Genomic DNA, 12,828 nt, shown 5'->3' with positions numbered 1-12,828 from the left:
AGAAAGGAAGGTGAAAAACAACAAGATTTGGCAAAAAGAAGCTTGGGATCATGTGGAAAAGAGTTAGAAAACCCTACTTTCAAAAGAAAAGGAGAAAAAGAGAGAGAAGAAAGGGAAACCTATGTTGATGCGAGAAAAGTGTGTGGCTGTTGAAGAGGAAAGTACCTTATATATGCTAACTTGTCAAACAATCCTATCAGCTGAGGACTCGACAGCCAGCTAGGCACAGTCTGCCAATTAAGGAACATGTGGACTCCCAAGATACCAGGGACTCTTCTTATTCCTTGTCTCTTATAATCATTATTTGCTTATGCCTTCTTTTTTTGCAAATACGTTTGAATTTAAAAGGTAAATTTTCCCCCTAATAAATATGGAATCTATGTTATTTTGTCTTGCAAATAATATTGGACCTGTTTTGTTGGCAGCAACGAACAAGGAAGGGTCTTTTTGCAGACTACTTTCTTACTCTAGCTGTCCATCTCTACTAGCTTACACCCCTCGAAGGGGGGTGGAGTGATGATAGCGCCCCAAAATCCTTCATGGACGAAAAGCCAAAATGACATCATCTACCAGCTTAGCTGGTATTCCGCCGGCTGATCCAACAGTAGGAAAGCTTACTTTCTATTTCACTAAACTAGTAGGCCCAAATAATAAGTCCATTCAAGCCGGACACTTTATCATACAGCTGGATGGACACATCATACAGCTTTCCCACATGTTAAGAAACGCCATCCTAAAATATCTTCAGGTGGCTCCTAATAGATTGGCGGAAATTGAGCTAATAATCTACGGATAACCACTTTTTGGATTTTCATGCAGACCTGGAAAGAATTAGTCAACTTGGTCCATCTCAGTCAATTAGAGTCCAAATCATGTACCGATATTTTGGTTAGCAAGCTGATTCAAAGAGTTTTCAAATGGTATAGGACTCTCTACAAAAAACTCCAACATTCTTCTACTCTGGACACACCTATAAATAGAGGCGTTTTGCAGTCATTTCGTAACATCTCAGTCATTTTGCATTCCGCACATTCAATGGATGAACATGATGTGGGCATCAATACTGGGAGATTCTCCTTTTTCCCACTCGATGACGTTCTCGTTGTCTTCTAGGAATGAAATTAGTTGGATTAACTCACCTTCGGGCAGATTTCCTCCAACTTTTACTATCTTTCATCTTTTGAATTCACTTGAACATATTGGTTGGCTCCATTCTTTCCTGCTCTTCCTTTTTGCCTGCAATTCTTCCTTCTGAATCTGTCAACTGTTTCAACCTGTGACATCGGCACTCTCTAGCTCATACCTCCCCATGGGGAATTTTACTTTGAGGTATAGTGTCGACACTACTGCCTTTACGGCATTCAAGGGATGCCATCTTAGTATAATGTTATAGCGTTCTTCAATAGTATTTGTGGAAGTTACAATACTTAAAAGATCTTTGGCTCCTTCTGCCATCCTTCATCATTCATGTTTTTCAATCTTCACTAACGCTTGATTCCTTCAAGTCCAGGGGGGGGGGGGGGTCACTCAACGCTCCATCCTATCTCCTTTTGGGGACTTTCTTTCTTCTCTAAGCTGGCTGAGATTTTTGGGCCTTCTGGCCTCTTCAATAAGAATAAATTTTTCAGCTCTTACCAAAAGTATATCCCAAATGGCCGTGGGGTTCTCCGATCAAGGAATTGGCCAGTCCTCCATTTCTCAATCATGTGCTATTTAGGGTTATCAATTCGATTAACTGAAATGTTCGTACGCCAAAATGGCATACTGATTTTGGTAAAAATCAAACTTATTTCGTTTCGACTTGATTTTTGTATCCAAATAACCAAAAATTAAAAAGCATAATTTACTATTAATTTTTAGTTATAAATTAAGTTATTAATCAATAATTATAATACTTAACTATATATTACCATAAAACTATTTTTTTTGTTATAAATACAGATATTAATATATTTATATATATTTTAAAATTTGGTATTTGGTTCAGTTAGATTAACCGGTTAAAAAAAACTAAACTCAAACTGAATATCAAAATTTAAAGAAAAACAACCAAATATTTAGTTGGATCGATTCACGAAAAATAGCATACACGTAGTGCTATTATTCCGGACAAGAGCTCAGGGCTTTCTTTCTAGACATCTATAGTATGTTTAGTTTTGATTTTGGCCCATCTTTGAGATGGGCCAAAATATAGAGTATGTTCGGCTTGTTTGGTTTTGCAAGTTTTAAATATATTTTTTATTCAAAAAATACAATTAATTAAAAAATAATATTTATTTTAATCCATTCACAACTAAATAAATTATATATATTTTTATACATATATTTATAAATATATATGAAAGAAATATGATTTGACGATAAACAGTACTTTTTATCTTCCCACTACCCAACATCAAACATACCATATGTATTTTATATTATCTTCAAAAACAAATCCAAACATACACACTATCTCTAACTTATTTTTATTTATCATTATTTTTCTCTCGCTATCTTCACAAAATACCCCAAAACAAGTTAAAAACAAAACCAAACATTATGTTAATATCTCGTTAGTGAATTGTTTCTATCTTCTTGAAAATCCTTTGGGGGGTGTGGGGGGGGGGACTCGGGTTCATGACTTTCCCTATCTCGTCTCCCTCAATTTCTGTTGAACCTAACATAGCTACCCTCCTTACCATTCTACCAATTGAGTTCCCACAACAACACTAATTGATGATGCAAGAAACATACAACTCAAGGATAAATTAATAAGCAAGAGAGTGATAGTTTTCTAAGTGAGCCTTTACTCCGTTGCCTAATTGTCTACTTATAGGCCCCAAATTGGATGAACCTCGTAAATATTTTTTAGGAGATCTTCTGCTACTTGTTCTCCTAGGAAATATCTTATTGAATCTACAGAGATATGATTTTTTCCTCTTACTTGACAGAGGGAGTCTCCTACTCCAAGTTAGGCTTGAGGGGTCTTGTCCTCCATGTCCTATTCGAAATCTCCATATCTGGTATGATGGGGTGGCCGTATTTTTTTCTGGCTAGCTCGGATTCTCTTCGCTATCCAGTTGAATCGTCCTGTAATCCCTTCAACTAGGGAGCCTCGTATCTTGTCAACTAAGGTACCTCGTACATTGTTCGATACACTTCGTACGTTGTTCAGCACGGATACTTCATATGCTATCCAACTAAATTGCCTCGTAACTTTTCTAATGGAAAGGCCATGTATACTTATCTTTTTAGCTATGAGGCCTCGTACTCTCTCCAATTTGGATATCTCATACGCTATCCAACAAACTACATTATAATCTCTTCAAGTTGGAGGCCTCATATATTAATTGATTACGACACTCGTATATTAATTGATTCTTTTCAACAAGAGTGCTTCGCTGTTCAGTTGAGTCATTCTGTAATCTCTTCAACTAGGGAGCCTCGTACCTTGTCAAATAAGGTACCTCGTAAATTGTCCGACAAGGACACTTCGTACGTTGTTCAATACGGGTACTTCATATGCTATCCAACTAAATTGCCTTGTATCTTTTCGAATTGGAAGGCCATGCATACTTATCCTTATATTAATTGGTTAAGACACTCGTATGTTGTGATCGTATCTCCAGTCTCTTTACCCATATCGATTAAAAAATCAATCACATAATAATATAATATAAATAATTTGAATGAAATTAAACTCATAGTAAACTTTTTATATATATATACCAAGTCGCGTCAAATGTCAGTAATGATAATGATATTTTATTTTATAGTGATGTAATATAATTTTATTTATTGTATATTTTTATATTTAATTTAGAACAAATTACGATCAATTCTCATAAGATTTAGTGTAACTATAAATATTTTCTTTCTGTATCAACACCCTCCTGATTTTAACGATCATCTAACGTAGCTGAATTTATTAATCGGTGAACAATCAAAATTACTTAGTGAGCTATGAGATTATAATTTTCTTTAAAAAAAACTTAATTTTTTTTATAGATTAAGGGATTATATACTTTACCTCATCCAACAACATATCTGATCCAATGTACTATCTTTTACCATTATCCAACAACATACAGTAATTTGTTCTGAATCAATTCTTAATGTTATAACCTGTTATTGCTCATCTCTTATGTGCTCCAATTTTTACAATAAAAGCAATTCTCTATAATATTATAAATGAGTAATTTTTTTTTAAATAAAAGTAGTAATTTCTCCCTGAATAGGAAGGTAAATTGCTTTATATTAAAAAACATACAGCGTAAATTATTTTTTTTATAGAGGAGTAATTTGCTTATTTACAATATTACAAGAGAAAAAATTACATTTAACCTATTTTTTATGCTGTGTTTTGAATCAATTCGGTGCATTACTGCTCGTCTCTTTTTCTTTTTCTTTCTTTTTTTTTTTTTTGGTAAAATTCTAATTTCGACATAAATGGCCAGGTAAAAGAAAAAAAAAATGACAATAAAATGATGAAAAATCATTGGATGATGTTAAAATTTAATTGGATCATATTTAAACCTAATATATTATATAATTTATTTGATGTCATTATATTTAAATTTGATTTAGTCATTGTAATGAGCTGTCAATATAAGTCTGTAAATTTAAAATATCACAAAAAAGTCAATTACGAAGTTTTCAATAATTAGTGTAAAAATCCAGCAATTATCTAACTTTGTATTATTATGTTCAAAGATAATGAGTGAGGAGTTAGTGATATTTATGTTTAAAGTAAGATTGTACTTTTCAAAAATAAAGTATTTAATTCAAAAAAGAAAATCTTATTTTAAGATGATGTAAGAAAAAAGTTTAATCGTTGTAAATAAATATTATTTTTAGCATTTTATAATGCTACTGGATAGGATAATAATTCGTGCCAAAATACGAACGATGAGTTAAGGACATGATCGGTATGTATGAATGAAATAAGAATCGAAAAGGATTCAGGTTGGAATAATATTCCTATGATTAATATACACAATAAGTTATAAGGCAATAAAATTGTCGTTCCTTAGTTAATTCCATTTAAATTAGAAATAATAATCAGTGAGAGAATTAAATTACATTTTATGATAAAATTTTTCTTTGTGTTCTTTTTAAAAAATATATTTATATTTTATTTGAATATGTTGAACTCAAATTGTATAATAGTATTATTTTTAGAATCACTTGGAGAAGGTTATAAGCAAGTTATAAATCACCTCATATATATATATATATATTGAATAATGATTAGTAATAAAATAAAATTAATTTTAGGACAAATTTGCTCTTTTGTATTATTTTTAGAATAATATTCATTCATAATTTATTGAGTGTGTTGAATTCAATTATATAACAATAGTGTTTTCAAAATTACTTACGAAAAGGTTATAAGCAATTTATAAAACATTTCATATATTATTGAATATATATTTATAAATTATTTATTTACGTATTAAATAATTTATTGACTCGTTAACGTATAAATTATATTTTTCTGCCAAAATGTCAAAAAATAATTCGAACAGTCAATGCATCTACCATTATTTATTCAGAATTCAGTTAAAGAAATTTTTTGAATTAAAAAATAATTAAATATCAAAGTAATATCACTTTTTTCTTGCCATGTATACATAATTATTTCTTAATACTAGATACAATAAATATTCAGATTAATATTAATTAAAAGTGAATATTAAATTAATATAAAAAAAATGAAAAAGAAAAACTTTCATTCTCTAGACGTTGGGAATAGCTAATACTATGGTAAGGAAAGAGAATGGCTAATCCCTTGTCTAAGGGAATAAGAACTCCCATAGGAATAAGAACTCTCATAGGAATAAGCATTCCCAAACCTAAAGAATACCAATCAAGATGTAGGAATGGTCTCGAGAATACTCATTTCGTTCCTACTCCATTCCTACATACCAATCGCATCCTAAGTATTTTCAAACCTAAAGCATTTGATGTCGCAATGGACTTGGGAATATCTATTTCCTTGTCGTTCCAGTCTTGTATATCAATCACTCCTAGTAGATTTACAATAAGGACAGTTTGAAAAATTCATACTTAAAACACATTACTTATCCTATAGTGTAAAAAATAACCACACTTTACTGATTCACATATCACATATCTAAATCGATGTTTGCATCATTGGATAAAGTTTCTACATTTATTTTATCCAATATTTTGGTTCAAACGGACCCAATCCATTACTTGTTTATCTACAAAGGTATACGCTAAGTGAATGTTTTTTTTTTTATATAATTTTACAAAAAATTTATCCGCTCCATCCAATTTTTTATATTTTATTAAAAAATTTAAAAACAAAAACTATAACAAGGGGAAAATCTACAATTTTCAGAGTTTCGTTCAAAAATTATATAATTTTATCAAACATTAAGTATTTATAATTTTTCAAATAACGATAACATATTCATACTTCTGTCCAATTTCATTAAAATTTACTGTACTTTATCCTTTATATTATTTAAAAGTCAGCCTTTTATATTATTGGCCAAACAAACGGTATCTTTTGATGTTATAGAATCCTAATCACAAAGGAAATCTACTCCACTACGATCGGTTATAGATTTTGTGCTATATATACCCCTCTGGCCTAGTAGTCTGTTGGCGAATTCCACTCACATTATACTTGTTGGTTTAGACTTTAGAGAGAGAAAAAAGCAGATATTTAGAGAGAGATGGAGCTTGATTTGACACCCAAGTTGGCCAAGAAGCTATACGGCGGTGATGGTGGCGCGTACTACGCGTGGTGCCCCAATGAGCTGCCGATGCTTCGTGAAGGCAACATCGGTGCGGCCAAGCTCGCGCTTGAGAAGAACGGCTTTGCGCTGCCTCGCTACTCCGATTCCGCTAAGGTTGCTTATGTTCTTCAAGGTATATTCAGATCGTTCCCTTTTTGCATGGATGATCTAGTTTTATAGACTGAATTTGTCTTTTCTTCAATTGCGGTATGCCTGATGTTGCTTTGATCGCCCTCCTTTTGTATTCCCCAATTCATGTTTTTACAAATTGTTTAAACTTTAATTTGCATAAACTACACGGAATTTATTTCTTAAATTTCAGGACTAATAAAGAGTGTATATAGCGTTTGATTTGAATTATAAAGAGAAACTTGAAGAAAGATGAAATTGAACATCGGTTGTAAATGAATTCTCTTTTAATGTTTGAACTCTTTTGGTTAGTGTTGTTCTATGATTTATGTTTGTGTTATATCGATCAACGCCAGACTTCTCGCTGTTGATACGTAATCTTGTTTGATGATTAGGTAGTGGAGTGGCTGGTATAGTCCTCCCGGAGAAAGAAGAAAAGGTGCTCCCAATCAAGAAGGGAGACGCAATTGCCCTACCTTTTGGTGTAGTCACCTGGTGGTACAACAAGGAGGACACTGAGCTAGTTGTCCTGTTCCTTGGTGATACCTCGAAAGCCCATAAATCCGGTTCTTTCACCGACTTCTTCTTGACTGGTTCTAATGGCATCTTCACTGGCTTCTCAACGGAGTTTGTGAGCAGAGCATGGGACTTGGAGGAGAGCGTTGTTAAAACCCTGGTTGGTAGCCAATCAAAAACAGGAATCGTCAAGCTCGATCCCAGTTGCAAGATGCCAGAGCCCAAGAAGGAACACTATAATGGCATGGCATTGAACTGTGAGGAAGCTCCATTGGATGTAGATATCAAGGATGGTGGAAAGGTAGTGGTTCTCAACACTAAGAACCTACCTTTGGTTGGTGAAGTTGGACTGGGGGCAGATCTTGTTAGGCTGAATGGGAAGGCTATGTGCTCTCCAGGTTTCTCTTGCGACTCTGCTTTGCAGGTCACCTACATTGTCAGGGGAAGCGGCCGGGTTCAGGTGGTTGGGGTTGATGGCAAGCGTGTCTTGGAAACAACTATTAAGGCTGGTAATCTCTTCATTGTTCCAAGGTTCTTTGTTGTGTCAAAGATTGCTGATCCTGATGGTATGGACTGGTTCTCGATCATCACTACTCCAAACCCTATTTTCACTCATCTGGCCGGAAGGACTTCTGTTTGGAAGGCACTGTCTCCAGAAGTGCTACAGGCAGCTTTTGGTGTTCCTCCAGATGTTGAACAGAAGTTTAGCTCAAAGAGGAAGGCTGAGGAGATCTTCTTTCCACCACCAAACTGATGAAGTTTGGCAGTTCTCTTTGCTTTTATTTTAGACCAAAAATAAGTAGCTTTTCTTCTTTACTTCTTAGGAACAGTTTGCTATTATGATATTTTTTTTATATAATTAATTTGCTATTATGATGAGTACATCTCTGCTTTCACATAACTAATTAAAGTCTGCTGAACTATGACTAAACCTAAGCCTCTGTGAAAGTGAACCACCCAATCCCCTAATATAGCGGAAAGATAGTTATTAAAACTCCTTAAAATAAAGTTTTCTATCTACAAAACATGCGAGGTATTTTTCAAACATGAAAATTTGTTCCGCCAAATTTTCATTCGAATAATTCTAATAGTCAACTTTATACTAACCCCACCAATATTTATGATTCTATATTGTTTAATTATTTTTTGTTGTATTTTATTTCTTGTTGGCAACAAACACGACATATGTGAACAAGCCCAAAAATGTAGAATTAGATGATAAAATCATAAAAGCCGTGAAATAGAGAGGAAAAGAGATAGCTTATAACTAGTGCATCAAGCTTATTATATGGAGCAAGCAGTCCAAAGCAACTTGAAGTAACAACAGACATCATCATCTTAGGTCTTCGGCAATGCTATACAATTTTGTTTTCAAGCAATACACAGGTAATCACATCACAAAATATACATCATGCCAGCTGAAATTTTGCCAATCAGTGAAAAATTTTGAAATACAGAACAATTATGATCGCCAGGATAAGTGCAGCAATAATGGAGCCAACGATCCACTTATTCCTGCTTATCCTTCTAGACATGGAAGTCAATACCTTTTTACTTTTATCAATGGCACTATCTACATCAGAAAGCTGCAAAGGGAAGAAATAACTAAAATTACCCTCTGCTTCAACTAAAAATCCAGGAAACAAGTTCAAGTTAGTGATGAAGCAGTAAAAGGCTCAAAAGACCATCGTAACTAAAAAGACAGGCCATGTTAATAAAAGATATAGAGGTAAATGGGGTCACATTATTAAAGATGTAGTATGGGGGTGTAACATGCCTTTTTGTGGGAATGTAACAGAGTTTCACGTTGCTGATGCAAATCTTCGAGGATTGATACACCGAGCTCTTCTGTCTCCAGGGCAGCTCTCCGGCTTTCCCTGAGTCTGTCAGTAGATTGATTCAGCCTCTCAGTTGACATGGCCAATCTATCCCTTTGATTTGCAGAAACCTATCAGCATAATTGGGCAGAAAAAATATATTGAAATTACAAGGAGAAACCCCAAGAGTGGAAGCCAGGAATCCAGAGAAAACTCAGGCATCAAGAAATTTAAAATGTAGGAGACAAACGACATAAAGATATAGAGGTCAATAGGGGTAGTATAGTTACGAAACATGCGATCTAGAAGAAAATACATCATACCTATAATTTAGCATCCGCCATCTAGTTTGACGAATTAACATGGGTGTCAAAACCAATGAAAACAGAGGACAAAAAAGCTAATATATATATATAGGTGAGTGCGTGAGTCTTATCTTGCAGTAAAATGTCTATATAGAAAGACAACACCATTAGCTGCACATACAAATCTCATGCATTCCCTAGTCAACTGCAAGTTTCCACTTTATTCACAAAACATGTTGAACAAGATCGGCATACCTCATGCATACCAGCCATTCCAGATTCTAACAACTCCTCATGACCCGGTTGATTAGGCATTGCCAGTTTCTTCACTTCTCTTTTCAACTTATTCAGATCAGATTTATATTCCCTAAGCTTGGCGAGTAAAGTAGCTTTCAAGCTTGGCTGTAAACTTCTAGCCTCAAGATCCATCTTCCGAATCTGGTACATACAAACATATATCCACTTAAGATTGGAAAATCAACAAATTTCCAAGTGACTAGTGACTGAAAGACAGCATTACCAAAACATCAGCATCATCCAGTCCTGCTTGTAGTTCAGAGACCTCTTGTTTCTTCTTCTCTGCAGACCATCGTAATATAAAAATTGGTCCACAACCACATCAGTTCGAAATGACAATGAGACACCAATGACCAACAATACAAGCTCAGACCTCTTAGCAATCAATAATCATACATGCTGAGTTTAATATGCAACGACCCTAGATGGAGGATTCCTCATCTGAGTACATTTCTTGGAAAGAATAGACAAAATTGGCAGTCAAAATTGGACTCTCCCAAATATCATTAGGAAAATATCATGATGCAGCTAAAGAAGCAAGATAGTTTCTTGACTATATTATATGTATATGGATAACTTAGGTCATTGTCTGTTGATTTTCTGCTAATTGTAGCGCTTAATTTTCCTTCATTTATACGAGTAGAGAAGTTTACTATTGAATGTAAATGCAACCGCGGAAGAAGATTGCACTAAAGGAGATATACAAACAGAATTACAAAGGAAGAGGTAAGAGAACTTCAACTTTTATTGAAATGTTTCTACAGTTCAGGTGAAATGATGGTATCTTAGAAACATATGTATGTAGCCTCGAGCTAGAACAAGAATTGATGAAAAGATATCATAGGTTCCAATTCAAATGAAATCATCTCAAAGTTTCAATTATGAGGATTCACTTTAATGATACCAAAAACACTATAAGCATATTCCAAATAGGTAATTACATGGAAACCCATAGATTCATTCCTCCATTGTAAGCTTACGGTCCTATCACTTCCTATTTTTACATGCCCCATGAAACATAGGCATCTTCTATAAACTATTTCATTTCAACTAGATTAACTCCTCAGTCCCTACAGTATCAAAGAAACAAAACCCTAAAATATCCATCACAAAGTAGAAAAACAAATAAAGGTAAAGTAAACTAAGAGACCTCATCCTTCCATTTTCTTCATCAACATGGCTCCATTCCCAACACTCTGGTCCTAAATATTCTAGAAATAAACGTATGTGAACTTATTCTATCCAGAAAAACGCCAACAATTTATGCAGTAAAACCTAACCTAGTAGCATCACAAAACGAAAACAGCAAATGGGAAAAAACAACTGACCGCCCCAACCCCCTACTAGAAAAGCGGATCACTGAATGATACACAAAATCAAGCTCTGGAATGAAAATCCAATCACTAACAGACTACCTCCATCCGGAAGAGCAGCAGCCGAATTGCATTTCCTCGACAGATTCGCGGACAGTTCACAGTACTGTCTTTCATATCCTTCGTACACTTGGCTCATCGTTCCCCCCACACCTCTGCCCAATTTCACAAAACATATGCAAATAATTAGCAAAAGACCAAGCTAAAAGACAATCAACGGTGCTTCAGCTTTCATTACGCTCAATAAATCGGACAAAAATTAACCTAATCAAAGGATTTGCATGCATATATCCATATATTATATTGAGAGATATGTACAGGACTGTGTGCATATGCTGTACCTGGATCAATCAGTTCGCACAGATGAATTGACTAGATCAGAACTGAGAGACTACAGAAAGAGAATTTTGGACCGGATTTAGAAGAAAATTTCAATGGTGGGATGGGGAGAGAAAAAACTGAGTAGAAAGGAGGAAGTTTAATTGCAATTGAGCCACAAAAGTTTAGTTAATAGCAATTTACTCCCACTCATCATTTAGGGCAAATGTCAAGAAATAATCATAATTTTGTTTATGAAATAATTACTCTCCCTTCCCCAGAAATTTAGTATAATTACATGTAAATCCTTTATAAATTAAAAAAGTTACATCTAACACTTTTACAATTTGCTCCAATCTAACAAAAAATTTCTTTCATTAATTAAAATTTATCGAATTTATTGATACTAATAAAAAAAATCAGATAAATATCTATATTTACTACTTATTGACTTATTATTGATTCATTATAAGTCAAATAATTTTTTTATGATCAAATTACCCCATATATTTTCGTACGTTAATGCACTTGAGAAAGTATGTTTTTACTGTTATAAAGGTACTTTAGTTAGAAAAAAATTATTGACCTGTAATATGTCAGTAATAAATCAATTTTGTGTAAATATCAGCTTTCATTCGATTTTTTTGTTAATATTATCAAATTCGGTGAATTTTCACTAATGGTTTGACCTATTTGTTAGATAAATAAATAAATAAAAATATTAGATGTAATTTTTTAAATTATAGAAATTTTTATATAATTATATTAAATTTTAGGAGAGGGGAATGTAATTCTTAATTTAAAGAAGTTAATTTTTTTTCTTAAATAAAGGAAATTTCAGTTGCTTTCTTCAGCCGCACTATTGAGGAAATCTATTTCTTATCAAAATCAAAATAAAATAAAAATAACTCGTTGTTTGGGAAAATTTGCTGCTTGTACCAAACACTTGGAGAAAAATGATATTCGCCCAAAATATTAATGATTTATATTATGTTTTGATTTTAAATTTGATTTAAGGATTCCAAATTTATAATAATAAAATCATCAAACTTGTTTCCTCAAAATATTGTCAAACGGTAAATTATAATGAGCTCTCATACGTTTGTTATAATAATAAATATCTCCCATTATTTGAAAAATTATCAATACTTTTCTGAAATTAATAATCATCTAACAAATACCGCCACAATGCCTATCATGAGGAAAAATCTATTTCATGAATGTTAATACTAGGGATAGGGAAAATCTCATTTTTTATAAGAGGAATATCGCAGAGGAGAGGAAAAGGGGGAAGAAATTAGGGTTGGAGATATTTGATATT

The 12,828-nt window shown here is 33.3% G+C and overlaps 2 protein-coding genes across 2 annotated transcripts; one reads left to right on the top strand and one right to left on the bottom strand.

The window, feature by feature from the left end:
* On the top strand, nucleotides 6,607–8,279 carry LOC105159993 (glutelin type-B 5-like). The gene is made up of 2 exons (XM_011077231.2): nucleotides 6,607–6,885; nucleotides 7,277–8,279. The coding sequence occupies exons 1-2, from the start codon at nucleotides 6,690–6,692 to the stop codon at nucleotides 8,149–8,151; spliced, it is 1,071 nt and encodes a 356-aa protein (XP_011075533.1). The 5' UTR covers nucleotides 6,607–6,689; the 3' UTR covers nucleotides 8,152–8,279.
* LOC105159992 (vesicle transport v-SNARE 12) lies at nucleotides 8,639–11,679 on the bottom strand. Its single transcript, XM_011077230.2, has 6 exons — nucleotides 11,531–11,679; nucleotides 11,232–11,344; nucleotides 10,040–10,098; nucleotides 9,775–9,957; nucleotides 9,175–9,345; nucleotides 8,639–8,983 (listed from the first exon to the last, which is right to left on the bottom strand). Exons 2-6 carry the CDS (start codon nucleotides 11,326–11,328, stop codon nucleotides 8,831–8,833), a joined length of 663 nt encoding a protein of 220 aa, XP_011075532.1. The 5' UTR covers nucleotides 11,329–11,344; nucleotides 11,531–11,679; the 3' UTR covers nucleotides 8,639–8,830.

This window comes from Sesamum indicum, linkage group LG4 (assembly GCF_000512975.1).
Source record: "Sesamum indicum cultivar Zhongzhi No. 13 linkage group LG4, S_indicum_v1.0, whole genome shotgun sequence".
Lineage (NCBI taxonomy): Eukaryota > Viridiplantae > Streptophyta > Magnoliopsida > Lamiales > Pedaliaceae > Sesamum > Sesamum indicum.
The sequence above is the reverse complement of the archived record's forward strand: the minus strand, read 5'-3'. Positions and strand labels throughout refer to the sequence as shown.